Raw genomic sequence first — 24,249 nt, 5'->3', positions numbered from 1 at the left:
CGACAACGAACCACATGAGAGCGAGACAACAGGACATCAAGACGATAACGTGACAGCAACACAAGACGACGAGACGATGGTACAATGAGACAAAATGACGAGGGCTCAACGTGACATACAGACTACAAGACATGGTGATTAGACGACTAACAACGAAACAGGACAGAGACACAAATAGATGTTGAGACAACAAGACTACAAGAAGACAAAACAACAAGGCGACAAGACAACAACGGGAAAAGAGTCTGATGAGGTTCAGATAGGGGACGGGTCACATGTTTTCCACCAAACCAGGTTGTATTAGTCCAGAATGACCTACTTCCTGCCTGTTGGATGAAAACAATGTTTACATCCAGCCTATGGCCAGAGAAATGAATGGTTTCCTTCGTCTGATTGGGACTTTCAGCCACTTCTGTGTGTGTGTGTACGTGCATGCGTGTGTGTGTTGTGCTCTAAACTGATAACACATCTGTGTTATTGTGTTTCAAACTCCGAGCGGTCGTCAGGTTCTCTCCGGTACTTGAGGAAACAACTCTCAGTGGTGGTTCCACCCGACTTCTGCACTTCCTGACGGCACAAGAACTCGCAGAACTAAACACCAGCAGCTTCCTTCCGGCCCTTTTCCAGCCCCCGGCTCCACATTGGCCAGCTCCCCACGCCAGGACGCTGAAGAAAACCTCTGAGACCCATTTCATAACGTCTGAAGACGCTAGTAGCAGCTGAATCAGGAAATACACGCTTGAGGGCGCCATAACCTCGGACACCCCCCGCAGACCACGTGCAGCGCCACTGATGTCCACCAGGGGGCGCAACAGCCAAAAGCTGTTGTGAAATATATACATGTTTTGAAATTATAATCCTAAATGTCCTATAATCCTATAATCCAGAAACAGGAAGTGAGCCGAAGGGGCCCTGAAGGTCACACACACACTTTCCGTCAGCCGTCCAATCATGATATTTGATTTTTGATTGGGTTTGTTTTCTTGTTTTGGCTGGAAATGTTCAGTGGTACTGCTGGTTGTTTACATTGTTCATTGTTGTGTTCTCATGTTACAACGCTTTTTCTTGTGCCTTTCTTCAACAAGCTAGCTTTCATGGCTCCCAAAAAAGCTAAAAGTGCTTGTGCTTTTAAGAAGAAGAAAAGAATTACAGTACTTCTGAAGAGGGAAATAATAGCTAAACATGAGCGCGGTGTTGGTGGCACGGCTAAGTCAACCACCTGGACGATCCTGAAGAACAAATATTCGCTAAAGACGGCTGATGTAGCTAAAGGGGCGACTATGTTAATGAAGCAAAGGTCTCATGTCTTAGAAGTAGAGAAGTCGATGTTAGTTTGGATTAATGACAGACAGCTTGCTAATATTGCCGTTAGCATTAGCATTAGCGGAGGTCATACTTGTACATACAGTGTAAAGTATGGGCAAGAAGAGAAAGTAGTCGAATTACGAAGAACGAATTGCCCTAATTTCCAGATCAGAAGACGCTACTTTTTTTCCCCAAGCTTTGAACACTGCGATTTAAACAACAATGCTAATTTATGGACTTTTTTTGGGCTAATGAGTTTCATCCCGCCGAAACATTTAGCCTCGTCGGACCAATGAAATTACCGCAAAATTCGGAGGCCGTTAAAGTCCAACACCGCAGAAGATGACTTTATCGGTTTTTCGTGCGCAGGAAAAAGAAAAAAATATAGCGATGGGCAGCAGCATGACAAAGCAGGGATGGAAAATGGATGGATGGATGGACTTTTCCTTGTTTTTTATTATTAATCTATTCAACAGTCGTGTGACAGGCTCTAATCGGAAAAAAAAAACATTTCAAGCATGTATTTGTGGACGTTACCGGTATGTATTTAATTAAAAGTAAAAAAAAATGTTTGCGGCCTGCAGCCTATACACGCAAACGCATATTTATTTGCTTATTTTTATCCGGTGTGGCTTATATTCTGGTGCGCTCAATAGTCAGGAAAATACGGTAAATTCATAAGCTGAGATTCGACTATATGTATGTTTCTGTCTCCATTCGGTTTCCCTTTGCCGTGTCACCTTGGGTTCGGGATCAACATCTGCGTCGGTCGTTAGCGTGGCTGGCGTGCGTCAGACCTCACACACGTGTGTGTGTGTTTCAACAGGGAGAGGAAACAGACTTCCTGAGCGAGGTGTGGAGACGCGATCCCCCGTGTTTCTGCTTTCCCTCAGAGCAAAACTTCATCAATGAAATCCTGGCGGCTAACAGGCGATTTTGATCAAATCCAGGGAGTGGGGTTGGTAGAGCGGCAGGGATTATTTTCAGGGAAATCGAGGATTTCACGCCGATATTATTGGCTTAATGGATTCCATGCACAGTCTTTTTTTTTTTTTTTGAGAACCTTGTGACCTCATGAGTCACAAAAACGACTGGAATTATAGCTGGCAGTATTCGTTCATTCAGTATCAAAACATCATTTGGTTCACGGGGCGGCGCTGGCGGCGAGGGGGCGGAGCTTATTCCAGCTGGCACTGAGGTGAAAGGTGAAAGGAAGGGTCACCTGTCAATCATCCACACATTTACTCTTTCATTCAGAACCTGGAGAACCCAGAACACGGAACACGGTCCTGCACCAGGAACCTTCCTGCTGTGTGTGTGTGACTAAATGAATCAATCCATCAATCCTAATCGATCGACTATAGTTTATCAATCGATCGATTCGGTGCAGAAGGTAATGACCACTTCACTGTAAGTGGGAAATCTCAGTGCCGGACAACTCACTGAAACACCGATCAGGGTTCACTGCATCCGTGTGTGTGTGTGTGTGCCTAAATGAATGACCTATGAATAAATCAAACCAAATCGATAAACTAAAGCTTATCAGTCAATCAATTAATCAATCAAGTTGATTTGGTGCAGAAGGTAATGAGGGCATCATGACCACGACACTGTCAGCGCCGGGTGACTCACTGAAACACCGGTCAGGGTTCACCGCCTCTGACCAGGTGGTTCCAAACCCGTGTGTGTGTGTGTGTGTGTGTGTGTGTGTGTGTGTGTCACGGCTCAGGAATGTAGAGCAGCTTGAGCGTTTATTGCCGTGTTATGAACCTGGTTATACATTCGCCCCTCGACCTTCGACCGCAGGGAGCGTGCAGCACGTCAGGCAGACAGGAAGGGGCGGGGCCAAGCACAAGGCGGGCGCCGCATGACCCCACGCCATACCGTTACCGTTGTGTTTTTTTTTTTTTTCACGTGTTGCACGTTTGTTGGAAATATTTATCATCGTCATGGCGACGGGGCAACAATTCTTTCTCTGAGAATTTAACATTCATTGAGAAAGAATTTTTAAATAGAATCAAAAATGCGGAATTAGATGTGAAAACTTTCATGACACTCCTTGATTTTTAAATAAATCCAAAAACGAAAATACACACACGCGCAGTCAGCTCCTGTCAAGTGTGTGTGAGTGTGTATGTGTGTGTGTGTGTATGTGTGTGTGTGTGTGTGTGTGTGTGTGTGTGTGTGTGTGTGTGTGTGTGTGTGTGTGTGTGTGTGTGTGTGTGTGAGCGAAAATAACTGGTTACCCTGTGTCAGGGTGTATGTGCTTAATGAAGATCTTAAGACGGGGGGAAGCAAATTTAATGCTACATAAGCAGGTGTGTGTGTGTGTGTGTGTGTGTGTGTGTGTGTGTGTGTGTGCGCGCGCACCCATGCAAACAGACAGAATGACTATCCAAGTCTATGTGTGACTCATGGTGATTAGAAGGAAATGACGAGGGGTTCAAAATAGGCCGACACACACGCACACGCACACGCACACACACACACACACAATTATGTAGCATTAAATTTGCTTCTCCCAATCTGAGACCTACATGAAACACACAAACTAACACAGCATAACACACACTGATTCTAGCCCACCCACGCACACACACACACACACACACAATTATGTAGCATTAAATTTGCTTCTTCCAATCTGAGACCTGCATGAAACACACAAACTAACACAGCATAACACACACTGATTCTAGCCCACCCACGCACACACACACACACACACACACACACACACACACACACATACACGAGTTGATCCTAACGTGCTGGGTCTCGTTTGTTTGCTTCCATAATAAAACCCCGAAGGAGCGGCAGGAAGTGTATTTCAGTGTGGCTGCTTCTCTGCCCTGCAATCAGGTCGGCGTGCAGCAACAATCCCGCCGCCCCTCGCTTTCCGCCACCGCCAGTAATGATCTCGACGTGAGGACGGCGGCTATTTCATCGTTGGTCCCGACTCGAACGCCAGAGATCGGGTTCGGCGCTCGCAGGGGCGGTTCAGGCGTTACGGAATGGAGGTGCAGCGGCCAACCAAAACGGGATTGTAACGTCACACACATCAGAGGTTGCTCGGCAACATGACCGTTAGATACCCACCGCAGTCGGACGGGCGCGTCTGTATCACCGGGTCACCGTCAATCATTTCATGAAGCGACGCTGACCGCGATATCATCCCGTGGCGTCCGACTACCTATTTTATCTGTGGCGGTGTTACTCCTGTGAGGTCCTGGATATCTGAAAGATCTGACGCTGACATTATAATGTGTTTGACGTTTGAAACATTGTTGACATTGTAACCTCTTTGAGCACCTAGCACATCAATGCTAGGTGGACAAAGTGATGTCTATGATGTCTGTAACACTGACATTGACAGTGTTGTCTGTTACATTGTAATGTCTACAATTTCTGTAACATTTTGATCTTTATGATGTCTTTGATATTTAGGACATGTCTGTGAATGTCCGTTACACTTTGATGTTGACTTTGTGACATCTTTGATGTCTGTCATTGTAGCGTCTGTGAGTTTGACATTGTGACCTCTATGTCTGTGACATTGTGACCTCTGTGATGTTTGTGACATTGGGACCTCTTTGATGTCTGTGACATTGTGACCTCTATGATGTCTGTGACATTTTGAGATCTTTGATGTCTGTGACATTGTGACACATTTTGACCTCCGACATTGTGACACATTTTGACCTCTGTGATGTCAGTGACACAGTGACATCTGTGACGTTATGACGTCTTTCATATCAGCGGCGGCATGTTTCCTACTTGTAGGGGTCGCTTGGGTCGTGGGCGTTGCAGGCCTCGGCGTGGCCGTTGCAGACACAGCGTCCTCCGATGCTAATGTCCTTGATGCTGTAGTAGTACTGCGGGCATACACACACATGTTCACGCCATCTTGTTCAGAGAAAGGTCATTTTGTGTGTGTGTGTGTGTGTGTGTGTGTGTGTGTGTGTGTGTACCCGGCGGGTGACGGTGGGGTCGCGCAGCGCCTTTCCCATCAGGTGACCCAGCAGCGTGTTGGTCCTCAGGAAGCGCAGCCTGATGTTGGTGGCCTTGGTGAAGTCACGCAGCACCGGGGAGTACGAGAAGTTCATGGCGCCTGGACGTCCATTCACCAGAGACACCACGATCTGACAGAACACACACACACACACACAAACACACACACACACACACACACACACACACACGATAGGATTTGTCGTAAGGGGTGTCTCAGAAGCGTCTGGTCATGTGACCCGCTGATGCCCACCTCGCCATTCTCCAGCGGGACAATGCGAGAGTACTCCGTGGTGCACACGATGTCGGCATCGTTGTTGATCCTCTCGATGGTCTTCTGTCCGAAGCGCTCAATGCAGTCTCTCTTGGAGGCTACACACACACACACACACACACACACACACACACACACACACACACACACAAAACAGAAAGTTGTCAAGTTTCCTTCTAGATTATTCCCCAATGTTTTCCTGTTGAACCTGACGGTTCCGTCATGGGTAACCATCTCCTGACGTTCCCTCTGGAGAACCTCAGGAACACCTGGAGACGCTCAGGGGTTCCTGACTTTTAAAGAACTCTTCACTTAGATAGAGCCGTGATAACCGTGTGTGTGTATGTGTGTGTGTGCGAGTAATAAATACAACCGTATGTACATGTGTGTCAAAGTCTCACAGCTATAAATTGCTGTTATTTGACAGTTTTATTTTAAACTGTTGCAGCTGTCACACACACACACACACACACACACACACAGGTTGTGTTGTCCCCTGCCTGTACTGTAATCCAGACTATCCCCCAGTTGAGGAGAATAATAACAGATTATCTCATCTTGTCCTCTTATTTTAGCGGGTTGGTTCCTCTGTCCGCGGTTCCCGCCATCACGGCGGTTACCATGACAACCTCAACCCCCCCACCTTTTCTCCGCCACTCAGAAGTGAGATCCTGTTTTCCGACCCCATTGATAACCGATCGATCGGATGTGGCGTCTTCAACTCCCCCTGCTGGCCGAACCCTGAACTGTCGCCACTTTATTCTATATTTCCTACATCGGATGAAATGTGGCCCAACCAGGAGAGGACGGAGGTCTCTGTTTCTTGTGATGTAATCCTTCAACATTCACTTCACACACACACACACACACTGGCATCAGGCAGAGACTTGTTTGGAATTTTCCCTCCAGGTCTGAAGTGACAGCTGTTGTAACCAATCAGCTGGCAGCGTTGTGATGTCACAACACCACGTCTGGGACCTCCCAGATCAGAGGGAGAATTAAATCAGACCCAGAGGGAATCCAGGAGAGCATGAAGTGACGCTGATGGAATTTGGCTTGGACCCCCCTCTTCCCCCCTTGGCTCCTCCGACATCTGGACCTGGACCCCCCGCCCCAAAATAAAAAAAAAAAAAAAGAAAATCAGCCGCCGGCGCTTTCCGGCTACTCACAGGCGAAGTACTGCCAGGGCTGGTATGTCTGGCCGAAGTCCACGGAGCGCTCCAGGACCCAGAGGTCGGGCCGCGGCGAGTTGGCGAACTTGATCAGCACATAGGCCACGTGGAAGAGCTGCAGACACACACATACAAATGTCAGTGCACAGCTTCCTCCGCCGGATGGTGCTTGGTAACACTTTTGTGTTTTGTTTTGTTTTTTTTTTATTTCCCCAGCAGAGCTCGTCCCCGTGCTCAGTTGTTATGTCTGCGGAGAAAGACCTCAGACGCCATGAGCGCACGTCCTTACGCCGGGAAAAGTCGGCCCCGTCTCCTCGTGGACGCTCCGCACCGAAGGGGGCTCCGATGGGACGGTTCAGTAACGACAAATTACCGGGTTATTAACAGACACAAGCTGTAAAAACACTAGATAACATTTTCATGAAGGTTCAGGGCCAAGCACCAAAGGCAGCGCTTGAGAAATAAAACTGACAAAAAAATCTTTTTTTTTTTTTCTTTTCTTTTAAAACACAGCAGCACCACTATATTTCTATGGTTGACACGCACATTTCTTTTATCTTTTTTTATATATTAATTTCCTGCAGAGTTGAATAATTACTTGCTATATTGCATTCTAACGTCTTGCTATTTTGTGTAATAATATCTTGCAGTGCTGTGTAGTAACTTCTTGCAGTGTTATTTCTAAATTCAAACATTCCGTTTTCTATTTTTATCATTTGTCCATTAATTTGTCTCTTATTTATATTTATATTTATATTCATACTTATTGTTATTGTTGCGCTGCTGTGACAAAATGATGAGCTCATCTTCCTTTTTGACAGTGTTGTTCCTCAGAGGTTCCTCAAATCGCACACTTTGACCCGTCAGCAGGTGAACATTTCCGTCTGCGTTGCTGCAGGTTCAACACTCTCTTTGTCTCTTCAATACACACACACACACACACACACACACACACACACACACACACACACACACACACACACACAGATCATCCGTCATTCCCGAGAAGCTTACGATCTCCAAACTTCCTCCCTTTGACAAGTAACTCTGGCCGAGGTGATGACAACACATAAAGCACACACACACAAACACACAGACACAGACACACACACACACACACACACACACACACACACACACACACACACACACAAGTGCCTCTCCATCACTGTGGAATGTCAGGAGTGGGAGTTTCAGGTTGCTGGAGGGAGGAGGTGGAGGACAGCAAGAGTTTGGCCCCCCAGGCACGCAGACCCTGACCTGAGGAGGACCAGAGGCTGAAGGTCGGGAGGAGCTTCCAGATGCCCCCCCAACGCCTATCACTGATCATGTGACCGGCAGACGCATGCACACACATAACACACACACACACACGGTGTCATGTGGGCAGCAAAAGGGTTAAACCAGCACACACACACTCTGTTAATTAACATTAACAACATAATTCTGTGTGTGTGTGCGTGTGTGTGCGTGTGTGTCTGCTGGGATGAAGACGCTGGGTTCCCAAGCACACGCACATACGCGCCTACACACACACACACACACCACAGGATTTATGGATTAGTGGCAGCCTGCAGGTCAAACTCCTTGAATTGGCCTGCACACCCATCAATCAAGAATGCCGTTACCACGGCGACCCCCAGCCAGCAAGGGAGAGTGACGCTGATGGAGACACCGGTCCACGCCAGAAAACTCTCGACCTTCTGAGAACTTCAACTCGGAGCAGCTGACGTGTGTGTGTGTGTGTGTGTGTGTGTGTGTGTGTGTGTGTGTGTGTGTGTGTGTGTGTGTGTGAGACCCCTGGTGGGTTTAATAATTGCACACATTCCTTGGTGGCACCACATTCCCGGTGCCTCAGGTAACCATGGCGATAAGAGAGCAGGCACACAAAGGGACGGAGGAGGTGACAGGAGACCTGGGGGGTCACATGACCTCCAACCACTGGAGTCCACCAGCCTGAGAAGGTTCCGGGTTCCACCAAGGAACAGGTTGAGGTTCCACATGTTCTCCAAGAGAACAAATCCAGGTTGCAGATGTTCTCCTGAAGAACATCACCAGGTTCCACAGGAACAATTACTGGTTCTCCATGTTCCTCCGAGCATCTGGAGAGGTCAGAAACTGCCCCGCAGGTCCAGCATGTGCGTGCGTGTGTGTGTGTGAGTGTGTGTGTGTGTGCGTGTGTGTGTGCACGCCCTGCCTGTGGACACTCTAGACTCTCCGACTGACAAGGAGTGTAATCTGTCACACTTTGTCTCTGTAGACGCTCAGACACACTGAGGAGCAGCTGCCACACACACACACACACACACACACACACAGTCACAGTTGCTATGTCTTGTAAAGATACATGAACAAGGTGTAAATCAGCAGTGTGTGTGTGTGTGTGTGTTCTGAGAGCTCCCAGTGTCATTCCTGACATTCCAGGTGGATCTCAGCGTGTCTACCCTGCCACTCGTTCATCACCTGCTCCTCAGAACGGCTTCAAGCCTTCATCTCCTCCTTGAGGTCACGCTGGATTGGGTTCCCGGCGGCTCGGCGGGAACCAAAGCCTCCACGCCGCCCTGCGTTACGACACAGTCGCCTAAGGAGACGGGCGTTATTCCACGCGTGGAATAGAGCGACCGTAAGGTGAGCTCCGGCGGGAAAGGGGTGGACCTCTGGAGAAGATCACACCCAGTTATCGAATCCCGAAATGTAACCCGGACGGATTTAACGGAGGAACCCCATTGCCACTCCAGAACCTCCGGGTCGCTTTTTGAGGAACATTCTGATGTTCTCCGCCGACTCCTCAGGAGGTCCAGGTTCTCAGGGGGGGTTCTCTGGATTCCAGGCGGGAGAGGAGGAAACCCTCAGTGGTCTTGAATTTCATGGGGATTCTTTTGAGGGTCCGGTTCCAGTGCCCGGAAGATTTATTCTCCACCACAGAACCTCTGAGTAGGGAGGTGGCCTCCTCTCCCACTTCCTGCTGGAGAACCATTCGCTTTTTTTTGTAGCGCAGAAGAAGAACAACACTGGAGCGCCTTCAAAATATAAGAACCGATGGCGACAGAAATGCATCAGAACCAGAGATGGGACCATGAATGCATCAGATCCAGGATCTGCACAGAAAACATCAGATCCAGAGACGGGCCTTGGGAGCCCAGCACACACACACACACACACACACACACACACACACACACACACACACACTCACACATGCACACACACACACCACTGGATTTATGGATTAGTAGCAGCCTGGAGGTCAAACTCCTTGAATTGCCCTGCGGATCATGAATGTATCAGAAACTGGGTAAAGACCAAGGACCAATCAGGAATCAAGACTGGACTTTGAAAGCATCACAAACAGGGACTGGACCTTGGACATCTCAGATCCTGATCATATCAGGTCCAAGAAAAGGACCATGAACGCTACAGAACCAGAGACAGGACCATGAAAGCATCAGAAAAATCTGGACAGGACCGTGAACATATCAGAAATAATGACTAGATCCCAAACGCATCACAAACAGGGACTGGACCTTGAACATCTCAGATCAGGGGACTGGAACCAGATCATATCAGTTTTAAAACTGGACCGTGAACACACCAGATCCAGGGACAGGACCCCCGAATACATCAGAAATTGTGACTGGATCATGAGCGTATCAGATCCAAGAACAGGACCATGAATTTATCAGATCCAGGATGCGACCATGTAGGCATCAATAAACAAGGTGTGCAGCCTGAACATCTGATCAAGGGATTGGACCATAAACGCATCGCTAACAGGGACTGGACCATGAACACAACAGAACAAGAGCTGGAACCATGACAGCATCAGATCCAGGGAAAGGACCCTGAATGTGTCAGTAATAGCGACTGGATGACGCATCAGAAGCAGGGCGCGGTGAATACGATGCAAGGGAAACAGGGACAGGACCGTGAAGGCATCACGACCAGATCCAGGACCTGAAGGCACCGGTGGAGTCAAGCCTGCGACTACGGAGGGATGAGCGACGGGGAAGCGTCTGCAGCGCCACTCGACAGGCCTGTAGCTGCAGAGAGAAAGCAGACTGCTAATGACAGGCCGTCGCCCGGCGGCGCCTTCCCCCCTCCGGGCGTGCACGAGGCGGCGCGCACGGAGCAGCCCGTCCGGACACGTTCCTTGTAACACCTGAGAAATGTAAAGATTACAGAGCTCGTCTTTGTCCTTCCATCCTCACTCGGAGGCCTGGATGTATATATGAATACATACATCCAGACGGGCCCGGGCAGGACCGGGAGCTGCTGCATTCCAGGGACCTGACAGAGTCGGAAATATCCGCTTCCTACCGGCGGAAAGAACGCAGCCAGACGTCGGACGATTATCGGGAGGTTTTTTTAACAAGAATCTTACATGTTTTGGATATTTGCGATGCGACCTGGGGTTTGGTCAATTGAAGACCAGGACGGACCTGACCGGATCAGGACCCACAGGAGGAGACCAGAAAAGGCAAAACCGGATCAGACCAGTCCAAACCGCACCAGATCAGACCAGGAAAGATGAGACCAGATTCGGACAGAACAGATCGGACCAGACAGGGACATACAGGATCAGAAAAGATCAGAACCAACTTGACGAAACCTCAACCAAATGGAGCAGGCAGGTCCAAAACGGACCAGGACAGACCAAATTAGACCAGATCAAACCGGGAAAGACAAGACAGCACAAACCGGACCAGACCAGATGGTATCTAGACAGATGAGACCGGAACCAGGACAGACAAGACCAAAGTAGACTGGCCGAGACAAGGACATACAGGATCAGACCAAACCGAACCACATTAAGACCGACCAGACTAAACCAGATCGAAGTGGACCAGATCAGACCGGGACAGACTGGATAAGACCTGAACATACCGGACCTGGTTGATCCAGATCAGTGTTTGTACCGACTGTACCAGGATGATTTACAATCCCCGGGCTGAACCAAACGGGCCGGGAATGGGGGGCGGACTGCACCACCACGCTGGTTACTGACAGGCTACGTGAATCCAGTCCTTTCTGCTCAGAGGGGCGGAGCTACACCTGATGACCAATCACAGACATGCAGAGAAGAAACACCTGGAATGTAAATCCATAACTTGGGAGTGAAAGACAAAGTCCGGAGGGCCAGACGGGGGGAAAAAAGGAGAGGAGGAGATGGTGAAAAAAGAACGGTGGAGACAGAAGGAAGGGAGATAAGGAGGAGAGAGAGAGATCTTCGTCATGGAAAGACTGAACCGAGACATTTCTCAGCGCCTCCTTATCGAGTCGAGCCAGGAAGGAGGGAGATAGAGGGATGGGGAGGAAGAAGAAGAGGAAAGCTGGTCCCACCTGGACTGATGGAGTCCTTTCATACCGGTTCTCATACCAAGAAAAAAAAGAATGACTTCATATCCAGAGGCTGGACCATGAACACATAAGAACCAGAGATTGGACCCTGAACGTATCAGAAACAGAGTCTGGACATGAATGGTTCAGATCAAGGGACAGGACCCTGGACCAAACAAATCCAGGGACTGGACCATGAACATCTCAGATCGGGGCACCGGATCCTGATCGAATCAGTTTTGAAACCTGGACCAAGAACACATAAGAAACAGGGTCTGCGCCAAAAACATCAGATCCAGGGGTTGGACCATGAACGCCTCATGGTTCTCATACCAAGAAAAAAAACATGTGTCTTCAAAAATTCATATCTTCATGAATAGGCTGGAGAGCAGTTGGAGTAGAGAGGGTTGAGTCCCCGGTTCCATCTGGTTCCACGTGGTTCCGACCAGGTCCATGTGGTTCCAGAACTTCTTAATCTGATACAGGTTTTCAGATTGGACCCAGCCGGCTCAAACACCTCAGGTTTCAGAGGGAACAGAAACGTTTCAATGGACTTCTCCTCCCAGGTGTACAGAACATCATTCTAGAAACCCGGACCTGGTCCTGGTTCCTGTCTTGACAAAAGCAGAACCTGGTGGAGTTTAACTCCTGAAAATTGACCGTTTCTTAACGGAGCTACGGCTGATCAATGAATCTAGGTGATACAAACATCTGGGCATCTTCACATTTGAGGACATCCATTAGACTTTTGGGAAAATGTGGCTGGAGCAGAAAGTGAGCATCTGTCAAGGACATTCAACATTCAGATGTCAAAGAACTTTATCTTCTCCGACGGTATGAGGGGTTCCCCAAGGCTCCGTCCCCGATCCTCGAACGTTCTCGACTGCTTTCGCTCATCAGTCCAGACCAGAAACCTATCAGCAGATACAGGGCTACTGAAGGCGGCGGGGTACAAGGAAAGGAGGGAGGACAGAGACGTGGAAGGGAGTTCCCTCCTTGCCGGGACCTTGACCCCCATCCCTGGTGCTCCCGGTCCACTCCTCCACTCACGTTCCCCCATTAGAACAGACAGCTGGACGACAGCCCATAATTGGCCAAGATCTAAGCGGACGAGAAGGAGGAGGACGGAGACAAGAGAGAAGCTTTTCAGGAGCTCTTCAAGGCCAAGGGATCAGATAGGGGAGGGTCGGGGCGGTGATTGGTCCCTCAGGAAGTTGTTTTGAAAGCTTGTGCGCGTCATTTTTATCAGCGTGTCAACGACTCAGGGCTCTCCTCCGCTTCCTCAGAGCTACTGTTTGCTTTTAGCAGGGAAAAAAAACAAGAGCCTCTGGTGTCATGGTGGAAGACGGAGATCCAACTTAAAATGGCATCCATCAGGCTAACAACGTGAAGAGCACGTGGAAAATTGGTTGGATTCTAGTGTCCTCGGGAAACACAAGCTGCTAGTCTGGTTAGCGCCTTGCGTGGCGGACAAACTAAAGGGGCGGGACTTGACACAGACCAAGTGAGACGTCAATCAAAAATACCTGGGAGTTCAAACTGTCGCCATGGAAACATAATACCTGAGTTTTTCTTAAGCAAACCCAGCGGCAGCTGCAATTTATCAAACTTCTTTTTCTCCCTATCAAGGAGCGCCTGGAGCACGCCATCCCCGCAGGAGGGACGGCCTCCTTTCTGATTGACGATTTTCAGGCCTTTCGATTGAGCTTTTTTTTTCCCAGAACATGTGGTTTCTCGCACGCAGATGGACGTGTCCTGCACCGTGCCAAGAATCCGCAGTATGTGCGTCGGCGGTGGCGGGCTGAGGTTCCCCAGCTGTCTGCGTTAATGGAACCACTTCCTGTCGCCGCTCATTTCGCCGCCTCCGTCACTCATAATAAACGCCTCGCCTCTCTGGAGCTTGTCAGGACCTCCATCGTCTCTGCAATCTCTGGTCAAGGGTTCAGTTCCGTGACCCATCGGAACCCGGTCAGACTCCCGCCATCATCCTGGTTACTGCTAGACTCTGGGGGCGGACTTTGCCCAGCGGAGCGACTGGCAGGCACTCCAGACTCTGACTCAGCCTCATTAAGAGGATCTTTACTGGATGTGAGCTCTAAAACACACACACACACACACACACACACACACACACACACACACACACACACACACACACACACACACACTCACTCACCGATGGAAACAGCAATAAAGTGAGCACGCGCGTGCACACATACACACACCACTGTGACAAGACAAAACATCCAGAGACTGTTTAATGTCTCAGACACTGAGGGCATCAGCCGAAACTATTTATATCTTAACTGTAATAAAAATAAAAGTACACCTAGTACTTTTACATGAGGTATACTTGGCTTGAGTAAAAGTACTAAGTACTCTTGGCCAATCCCTGCGGTCATTGGGCGACGGCCAGGGCTTAATCTGGTCATCCGACCATCCGTGTGTCATTCACACCTCCGGGCAATCCGGACGTCCAATCAACCCCCTGACTGCTTTCAGACCTGGGGTTGTAGACGGAGAACCTTGGGAGAACCCCGAGAGGAACCCTGACGCTGCAGTTTGGTCATGTGACCCCGACCTTGAACGGAGCTCGGGTTTAATCGGTGAATTGAAAAACATTTCACTTCATGTCGCCGGTTCATGCTCAAATCTGAAAACTTTGTTGATGTTTACACACATTGCATCCAAATTCCGATGTGTGTGTGTGTGTGTGTGTGTGTGTGTATCGCTCAAACAAACACCTCCGATATAGTCTTCTTATTTATAACTTAACTACAGGAAAACACTCGGGTCTGTTTGCTGTCCTCACACTCGTGTGTTTGAACAAGAGGGCGACACATTCCTGCCGTCGCGCAACCGGAACACACACACACACACACACACACTTGCACACGCACGCACACATGCACACGCACAGACGGAGCCTTTGTAAAATCTCTGGACGTCCAGGATTCAATGGTTAAGTGAAACGGAAGCATGTAGCTTTGACTTTTTAAAGGACATAAGTTGATTCTTTTAGGTTTCAGGCCCCCCCATGACCTTTGACCCCTGCAGTCACATTCAGATGGATACTGCCGTGTCTCTGGAACCCATTTCCTCTTGGATGAGAGTGGCGGTTGACCCCCAGCCCTCCACTTACAACCATCAAACTCCCACCATCCACATCACAATGACCAAAGTCCAAGAATCCACCTCCAGAAATGGAGTTCCAACCCTTGCGTCTGATCAGGTTAAGGAGCTGATAATGGCCCCCCCGCCAACGCCCCCCGCAGACCCTCCTTTCACCCCCAGCCTCTTTCCTCAGTCTGAAGAGAAACTCAAACAGTCGGCGGCTAAATCCAATATTTGCCGTCCCATTACTCACAGCGAGCCTCCCCATTGTGCGCCCGGCTCCTTTCCTTTGGGTCGTATCATCGGGGGAGACGTTCTCTCATCCCTCCCTCCCGGGGAAACCGCCGATAAGTGACATAAGGGAGGAGATAAGCGGCAGGCGGACGGCGGTTTTCAAGGTCGGTGGTGTTCCAGACCGGGCCGAGAGGAGCGGAGCGAGCTCTTCCTGGAGCAGGCTGGGTTTGAGATCCAGGACGAAAATATACGTCAACCTGAAATTCTGAGCATTAGTTGGTGACTTTACTGATGACTGCTGTGTTTTTAAACTGATTTTCGGGTCTTTTTTTTTTTTAAATATTCAGGCATGACATTTTCCCCTCCCAAAGTGCTTATCCTGGTCATTTTCTTGTGATTGTAAGAATTTTTTCATTGTTATTTGAAAGATTGTTTTAGATTTTCTTATTTTTATGATAAGATTTTGTCTAGAAACAATTTTGGTCAGGGATATGCAATCTTTGTTAAAATTATTACTACCATTAATATTATTATGACATTATTAATAATAATATTAAATGAAATGGTGATAATAATAATAACTGCCTTATTACTATCGTGGTAAATGATGATAATAAAATACTACTATAATACATAATAATAATAATAATATTGACGGCGGATAGGCAGAACATAATTAATAGATAAATTTAAAAAATGTATTAATCTATTTATTAATATAATAATAAATAAAGATTTCTAATCTTCTCTTTTTTTCCTGAAGAATTTAGTTACTTCTACTTACTGATTTGCATCGAAGCAATTGCGGCAGCTCGATTTGCATCTCGGCAAAACACCTGCTAACTGACCCACGACTGTGGGTAAAAAAACAAAACAGAAATGTAGCAGATTTAGAGATTCTGTGAAAGATCTCAATCGTTCACACAGGGCGGAGCTGACGGCGTCTCCTGGTGAATCCCGGTAAACACGGTTCAATGAATCCGCCTCTTCTGTAACACTAAAATGAGCTCATTGTGCGTCAGCTGCAACATTAGCATCAGGCTATTCTTAGCCGGGGTTGGCAGCATCAGCTGGGAAGGAAGGAAGGAAGGAAGGAAGGAAGGAAGGAAGGAAGGAAGGAAGGAAGGAAGGAAGTCACTCGCTCATTCACACACCTGTTTTAGAGGCAATTAGCCTCTGGAAAGGTGGGTCACATGTGAGGCTAATTTAGCATTAACGACATAAACCAGCCGCACCAGCTCTTTTCTGATTTTCTCTGATTCCTTTTTCATTCAGAATCATTTCTTTATCCGTTTTTAACATAAAGGTAAGATAAATGTCCTTGATCCAATGATGGGGAAATTCAACTGCCACAGCAGCATTACAAATTGTGCAAATAGTAGTGATTGAAAATAAGATGAACAAAAATATAAACAAATGCCTTTGTCGGCTTCTTAACTGATGACTGTTTTGTTTTTCAACTGATTTTTGGGTCATTTTTTATCAAACTATGTGAGCAATACATTTTTTTACATTGGTAATGCTGATGATTTCTTGCAATTATAAGCATTCTTTATTGTTATTTGAAACACTGTTTTAGATTTCTTTGGGAAAAACTCAGCTTATAGCACCTTGTCTAGAAATTTATTTTCAATTGTTTGCTTTTTTAGTCCGGACTAATCGATCTTTTTTAAAGTTATTGTTGTTGTTGTTGTTAATCATTGTAGTGATAATAATAATAATAACTTTCAAAAATCTGCCTCAATATTATAGTCAATGATAATAATAAGAACAAAACATAAGAGAGAAACAAAAGAAATGCCTTCTAAAATTCTTGTCAGATATCCAAGTAACTTTCTTCTACTTCTTTAGAACAAGGGGATGATAAAAGCCCAAAAAGTGAACTTGACGGAGCAGACAGAGTGTAGACATGACAGAACACGTGCCCGTGTGTGTGTGTGTGTGTGTGTGTGTGTGTGTGTGTGTGTGTGTGTGTGTGTGTCAGGGCGTGTTGGTGATGGTTATGAGTTCAAAGAAGCAGGATGTTAAGAACTGGAAAGCCTGTCTATGACCTTTGACCTGCATTAGATGGACAGGTTGGAAGACATACACACACACACACACACACACACACACACACACACACACACACACACACACACACACACACACACACACACACACACACACACACACACACACACACACACACAAGAGCTGGATCTCCTTCAAAGACGAGCATCCAGGCGCCTCCTCACAATCACTTCCTGCGATTTGCTCACACACACACACACACACACACACGCAGCCTGACGTGTGTGTCACGGACCAGCGATGAATCGGCCCTTTTCTTCAGCTCCCGGGGGCCCACGCCCTCCTCTTCGTCCCCCCGGGTCCCCTCGGCAGACTCGGAGATAAAACCACCTCCTCGCCTCGCGTCCGACCGCAAGAAGGGGCCGTCGGCGTTGAAAACAACGGCTGATGTCATTGGAGCGGCCATGAATGGGTTTTCCAGTCATCCGGGCCCCAAACCTTATCTATAGGCTGGAATGGGCCAGTAAAATGACCACACAACCATTTATGGAGAAATTACTGATATTCCCAGGGTCACGATGTTTGGGACAATACCAGGCCAGAGAAAATCTTTCTTGGTACAAATGGTTTTTCGGGAGGAAAGGAGCAAAGGATGAGAACGCAGAAGTGCTGCAGACTGCCAGCAAAAAGAAAGCTGCATTTAGAAGAAAACTAAAATTCCTCCCTAAATTACAGCTTCATCGCAATAGGTGATACACAAGCTCCGCTATGCATTATTAGCAGTGAACGGCTACCTAATGAAAACTCTATCTTTTATTATTTATTCTAGTGCAAAATTATTGGAAATGTCTTACATAAAGTGTATTAGTTGCATTCAGATTAAAAACTAACACGTTTTTATTATTTGAGCCCCCATGCCTGTAACCGGTCACGGAAAAACTGCCTCTTTTCCAACTCAATGTGCTTGTATATCAAAATTAAATTTCCCCATTGCAATGAAGTGAAATTCTATTAATCCATAATCTGGGTATTTAAATGACAAAAATGTATCAAACTATTACATGATGGATAAAAAATAATAATACATACGAAAAGGGAATTTAAAGAAATAAATTGGTTTTAGTAAACAGGTTGACAGAAGGACATGTCGGTAGGAAGACATGTTTCCATGGGGATATTTTGACAGGTGAACATGTTGTCATGGGGATATGTTGACAGAAGGACATGTTGGTAGGAAGACGTTGCCATGGGGATATTTTGATGTGTGGAAATGTTGTCATGGGGTCAGGTTGACAGGGGGACATGTCAGGAGGAGGACATGTTGCCATAGGGATATTTTGAAGTGTCGACATGTTGCCATGGGGGACATGTTGACAGGAGGACACTTTGTCATGTGGACTTGCTGTCAGGAGGACAAATTGTCACAGAGACATTTTGACAGGTGGACATGTGTACAGGAGAAGATGTTGCCATGGAGACATGTTGACTTGGGGACATGTTGTCATGGGGACATGTTGACAGGAAGATGGGTTGACAGAGGGCTAGTTGATGAGAGCACATGTTGTCAAGGGGACATATTTACAAGGTCTTAGGAGACCAGACAAATATGCCGGTGTTTTTCATTTACTGCTCTATCGTTTAACTACAATTGCTAAATATAATTTGCTAACTTTGTTCCACTTTATATCTCCTGCCTTCTTCCAGATAACGCTCTCTGTCACCATATCTCACCCAACAACTCCATCTCTTCATGGACGAGTCGACGACACGCACACCTTGCTCGTGCTTTTCTATTTTTCTCTGTGTTAGCTAGCGGCGCGTCGCACTGTTTTTTAGCACCACGTCAAATGCGGAAATAGTGAAAGACATATCTGAGGCCTTTCAGGTCTCAGGAGAGACTGGCCAGACCAGCTTTCATGACAAAGAATTCCTCACAGCTGATGGAAGAAATCAAGCAGTCCAGGTGTTTGACAAGTGGGGGAAAGACTTCGATATATTTGATTTCTCTTCAAATCAGTTGTTTTACTTGTACTTGTCTTTGGGGCGTACGATGGTAGATTGGCCCCGGGCCTCGCTGGGCCTCTGGTGTAACCTCCAGCTCTGAAATTACGGAAATTTCAAAAAGGTAAAGATCAACAGGAGGTGAAAATCCCTCACATCCCTCCATCATCCTTCCCTCGTCTCTGACAGACACCTTCCTCTGCATCGCCTATTAAGGGTCGATCTCTTTCACTCTCTCTTTAACAACCACATTTTCCTGCCCACTTCACATGATGAATGGCAGAAAAATGTGTGTCACTGTTTGTTTGTGGCCCCGATTGAGGGACCCAATCAGAAAAGGGGTGACAGAGCGGAGGAGCGATGAACGAGTGCGACTGTTCTGCCTGACGGAGGGGGCGGCGGGGCTGACGTGCGCGAAAACGCTCCTCTATTAAAGACAAGGAGACAGAGGACGAGGGAGACGTTCGCTGAAAACAGAGCGGGACATGACATCGTGACCATAAAAGGGAGCGAGACTGACGATGATGAGGATGATGATGATGGAGGAGTGACTGTGGGCCTCAGAGGGGGCGGGGATGGAGAGGACCTCCAGGAAACCATCAGCAAGATGTTTGACTCTGGGGGACATGTTGGGAGCAGGACATGTCGCGGATATTTCGATGTGTGGACATGTTGTGATGGAGACAAGTTTCCATGGAGACATGTAAACAGAAGGACATGTTGGCGGGAAGAGATGTTGCGATGGGGATATTTTGATGTGGACATATTGTGATGGAGACATGTTGTCATGGAGACATGTTGACAGAAGGACATGTTGGCAGGAAGAGATGTTGCGATGGGTATATTTTGATCCGTGGACATGTTGTCATGGGGACATGTTTGCAGAAATACATGTCAACAGTGGGCAAAAGGACATGTTGTCTTGTGGACACGGTCAAAGGAGAGCAGAAATGGAAAAAAGCCTCTCTTGCCGTAACCTGGCAAGAACCGTGAAAAAAAACCTAGGGAGGTGAGGACGAAGATGCGGGGAGCCCCGTCGGCCGTGGACGTCCCAGCCGAGTTTTCAGCCATGAATGGCAGGAAACGGGCGGAGGACGGGGACGCCTGCCAGAGTGGCAGGACGCCAAGGACAGAAAGCGCCGACGTCTCGGGGGTCTTTGTCCCGCTGCGTCCAGCCTACCCTTGACATCCTGCGACAAACGGCAAATAAAACTCCTTCCTCCAGACTGGAGGCCAAGGGCTCGCTCGCCGTTACCATGGCGAATCACCCGGTGACTCACCACGTGCCCTTCCTGGACAAATCATCACGTGACTCCTTCACGTACCGTCTGCTGTTGTGTTTTATTTTGTGTAGGCTGATGGAAATCAATTATTCCAGCGATTTGATTGGACGACAGCAGCAGAGGGGGCAGGGCAACAACAGGAGCGAGGGATGGAGTCACACACACCACCTCTGTGGACAGGTTCAGAGTGTGTGTGTGTGTGTGTGTATTCATGCCTCAGGTGTGTGATAGTGGAAGGGCTGAGGATCAGGTGGGGAGAGGAGGAGGAGGAGGAGGAGATAGAAAGAGGGGGATGGAGAGGAGGCCAGCGTCCCCGTCGCCCCGGCAACAAGCCCCACTTGGGGGGGGGGTTGCGTGGATGATGGACACACACACCATATTGCGTGGATGATGGACAGATGACAACTGATTTGCAGGGTGCAAAAGAGAGGGGGGGAGATGGACGGAGAAGGATGAACAGGGGAAGGAGAGAAGAACGGAGCAGGAGAAGACGGAGAAGGAGGGCGAGACAAAGAGAGGGAGGGAGAAAGAATTGGGACGAGAAACAGAGGGAGAGGGAAAATAGAAAGTGAGGGAAAGAGACAGAAAACAAGCGAGAGAGAGAGAGAGAGAGAGAGAGAGAGAGAGAGAGAGAGAGAGAGAGAGAGAGAGAGAGAGTTGGGGGTGATATACCCCCCCCACACACACAGGTTGAGACAGGTTAACTGACATTCCAATCTCTCCCTCCTCTTTATATTCAGAAGTACGTGTGCATGTGTGTGTGTATGTGTGTGTGTGTGTGTGTGTGTGCTTGCTTGACAGGCGTTGAAGACCCCACCACACACACACACACACACACACACACACACACACTACTCAGGGTGAGCCCACCTACATTCTTTTCAAACAGCAACCTGGAGCCTCAGAGACCCCACCTCCTCCACCCCTCCACCTCCTCCACCCCTCCGTCACTCCACTCTTCCACCCCTCCACCCCCTGCTCACAGACGTCAATGCCACCCAGAGACACAGGACTTGATGCTGCCTGTAAACACAGAGCCAAATGCTCACGCGCACACCTTGTGCCGTTGCCCTAGAACTTGGCCAGTACACAGACACACACCGACACACAGACACACACACACACACACACACACACACACACACACACACACACACACACGGAAAAAAAACAGACGCACACGCATTAAATCTTTCAACACATTTACTGTCATATTGCTGTTTACACCTGGTTTTATCCATTCTTATATTACAGCCCCCGAGGTAAACAGCCTTAGTGAGCCTTTAGAACGCATGTGCGCGTGCGCGCACGCACAGACACACACACGCACACACACACACACACACACACGCACACACACACACACACACACACACACACACACACACACACACACACACACACACACAGACAGTCACAACTGGCTGCTTCTCTATTGAGACTCATCTACACAGAGAAAGAACGAAACCAAAGAGGAATAAAAGGAAGAGAAACATGTAAAGGGGATCCAAAATGCCGTGACGGAAAACACTCTTGTCCGGACATACAGACATACACACACACACACACGCACGTACGCACGCACACACGCACGCACGTACGGCCCTCCAGTGCTCAATGAGGAGGCCACTTGAGCAGGAGAGCGTCGCACCAAAGAGCGGCATGGAGAACCATATAAAAGGTTGATGAAGAGCGACGCCAGAACACAAGCTGGTGCAGAAAAGGAGGCGGGCGGAGTGTATGTATGTATATGTGTGTGTATGCAGATGTGCAAACATGGGTTCCCGCAGGTGTGGAATAAACACAGTGGTCTTTACCTGTCCGAGGTCCAGGGTGACGTTGACCTCGTTGTACTCGGTGCTGCGGGACAGCGGCGGGCTCTGCCACCAGCGCTCCGTCCCGTCGATGGCGTTGGTGATGGGGTGGGCGCGGTCGCTGTCCCCCTGGCTGCAGATGTCACAGTACTGACCCTGTAGACACACAAACACCGGCTCACTCAAATCCAGATGATGGATTTGTCAAAATCCACGGAAACATAACATTCTGCAAAGCGGGAGTGATAATGATAACTGTATAAATGAGAAGTGGGTTGGTTTGTATTTTTTCGGTTAGCTGATGCTAGCCTGTAAGCCGCTACAATGTGCCCACATCAGGCTAACATGATAATACAAATGTTTGCATTCGTAGAGCAGCGGCGAAGGGTGGTTTCACTATATAATAACGCACAGCCAACTTGGGATAATAAGCGGCTACACATTTTTAGCCTTCTTACCTGAGACCATGTGGCAAACACTAACAGATGTTTTAAGATGCAACTGCAAAACAAGATCGCAGATCCCAAACTGGCTAGGAGATGCAAGGACCGAAGCTAAATGTAAGCTAACACCCTTGAAAGGGGCGCTAATGTTTTCGGCACGGGGCAAACAGGTGGTGTAAAGATCCCACTAAATTAAAGCTAGCATTTGATTTTTAAAAAGGGGTAAAAAAAAAAAAAATGGATGTTAATATGTGGGTTAAAGCTAGCTAAAGCTAAGAGAGGGTCTAACATGTCTAACAGAAGCAGGAAGTGGATCGTGCTGTCCGTGTCTCCAGATTCGGGTGGACCCGAACCCTTACCCGAGAACAAACTACCTTACGGATCGGCTCCCGTTTCATCGTGACCATTAGCTGTCATCCAAATATTCACTATGGGCAACAGAAGGCCCGGATCTCTGCTCGCCGTTTCGTTGCGCTTCAGTCATTTTATATTTCATGGGATGCCACAGTGGAAACATGAAACTCTCCGTGTCAGGACCCGTGAGGCCTCGGTAAACACAGCTGCCGCCGCTATCGCTGTAACTCCTGTATCTACAACGCTGCCCTCTAAAGGAAACCGCCGGCGAGACGTCCCGTGAACCTTTGCTGCACTGATGACTCCACACCCAGCAATCAGCCCCCGCACAAAGGCCTTTTCTTCAAAAGAGCCAACGAGGCCCAGAGAATGGCGGGTTACGGTGCGTAACTAACGTCCTATTTTGACAGACCTCATCCTCCAGCGCGGTTGTCGAGGGTGAACTGCAGGGGTTTCACATCATTGACTGATTCACCAATCACGGAAAAGAAGCGCCACAGGAAAAGGTCAGAGAGTACACAACAGAAGGGCATAGTGCTTGGAACTACTTTGATCAGGTACACATGAGCAGTACTTTCATGTTGTAATTCCAACATTGTGCTATTAGTTACACCATCATCTTTTAATCGTCACGATAAATGTAAAAGGGTCAAGATGAGCCAATGAAATTCCGTCTTTTTTCCAGATCTTTGATGCCAATGTTTCTTAAAAAACACCGCTTTGCATTTTCTTTCAGGGTCCGCTCTGGTTTTCTTAGACGGACTCTTCAACCGAGCGCAGTTATTCATTAACTCCCTGGTTATTGTGCGACTTAATCCTTCGTCCTATATATTATCGGCCTCCCTCCTGCACTCAAACACCTCGGCATTGTTTCAGAGTTGCGGTGAACGGGAG

General features: G+C 48.0%; 1 protein-coding gene across 1 annotated transcript in view; it reads right to left on the bottom strand.

Moving 5' to 3' along the window:
• The window catches only part of lama5 (laminin, alpha 5), a 64,296-nt gene that overhangs the window by 34,545 nt on the left and 5,502 nt on the right, over window positions 1-24,249 (bottom strand). Inside the window, exons 2-8 of the mRNA XM_086159970.1 lie at window positions 22,562-22,714; window positions 21,802-21,815; window positions 19,982-20,078; window positions 6,760-6,877; window positions 5,570-5,688; window positions 5,277-5,447; window positions 5,083-5,180 (exon numbers count right to left, since the gene is read on the bottom strand). Of these exons, the coding sequence (XP_086016096.1) occupies window positions 5,083-5,180; window positions 5,277-5,447; window positions 5,570-5,688; window positions 6,760-6,877; window positions 19,982-20,078; window positions 21,802-21,815; window positions 22,562-22,714 (770 nt within the window). The remainder of the gene's footprint in view (window positions 1-5,082; window positions 5,181-5,276; window positions 5,448-5,569; window positions 5,689-6,759; window positions 6,878-19,981; window positions 20,079-21,801; window positions 21,816-22,561; window positions 22,715-24,249) is intronic.

The sequence above is a fragment of the Fistularia commersonii genome, chromosome 14 (assembly GCF_037954325.1).
Source record: "Fistularia commersonii isolate RoL2024-O1a breed Wild chromosome 14, RoL_Fcom_v1.0, whole genome shotgun sequence".
NCBI lineage: Eukaryota > Metazoa > Chordata > Actinopteri > Syngnathiformes > Fistulariidae > Fistularia > Fistularia commersonii.
Note: the sequence above shows the minus strand (reverse complement) of the source record. Positions and strands in the feature narration are given on the sequence as shown.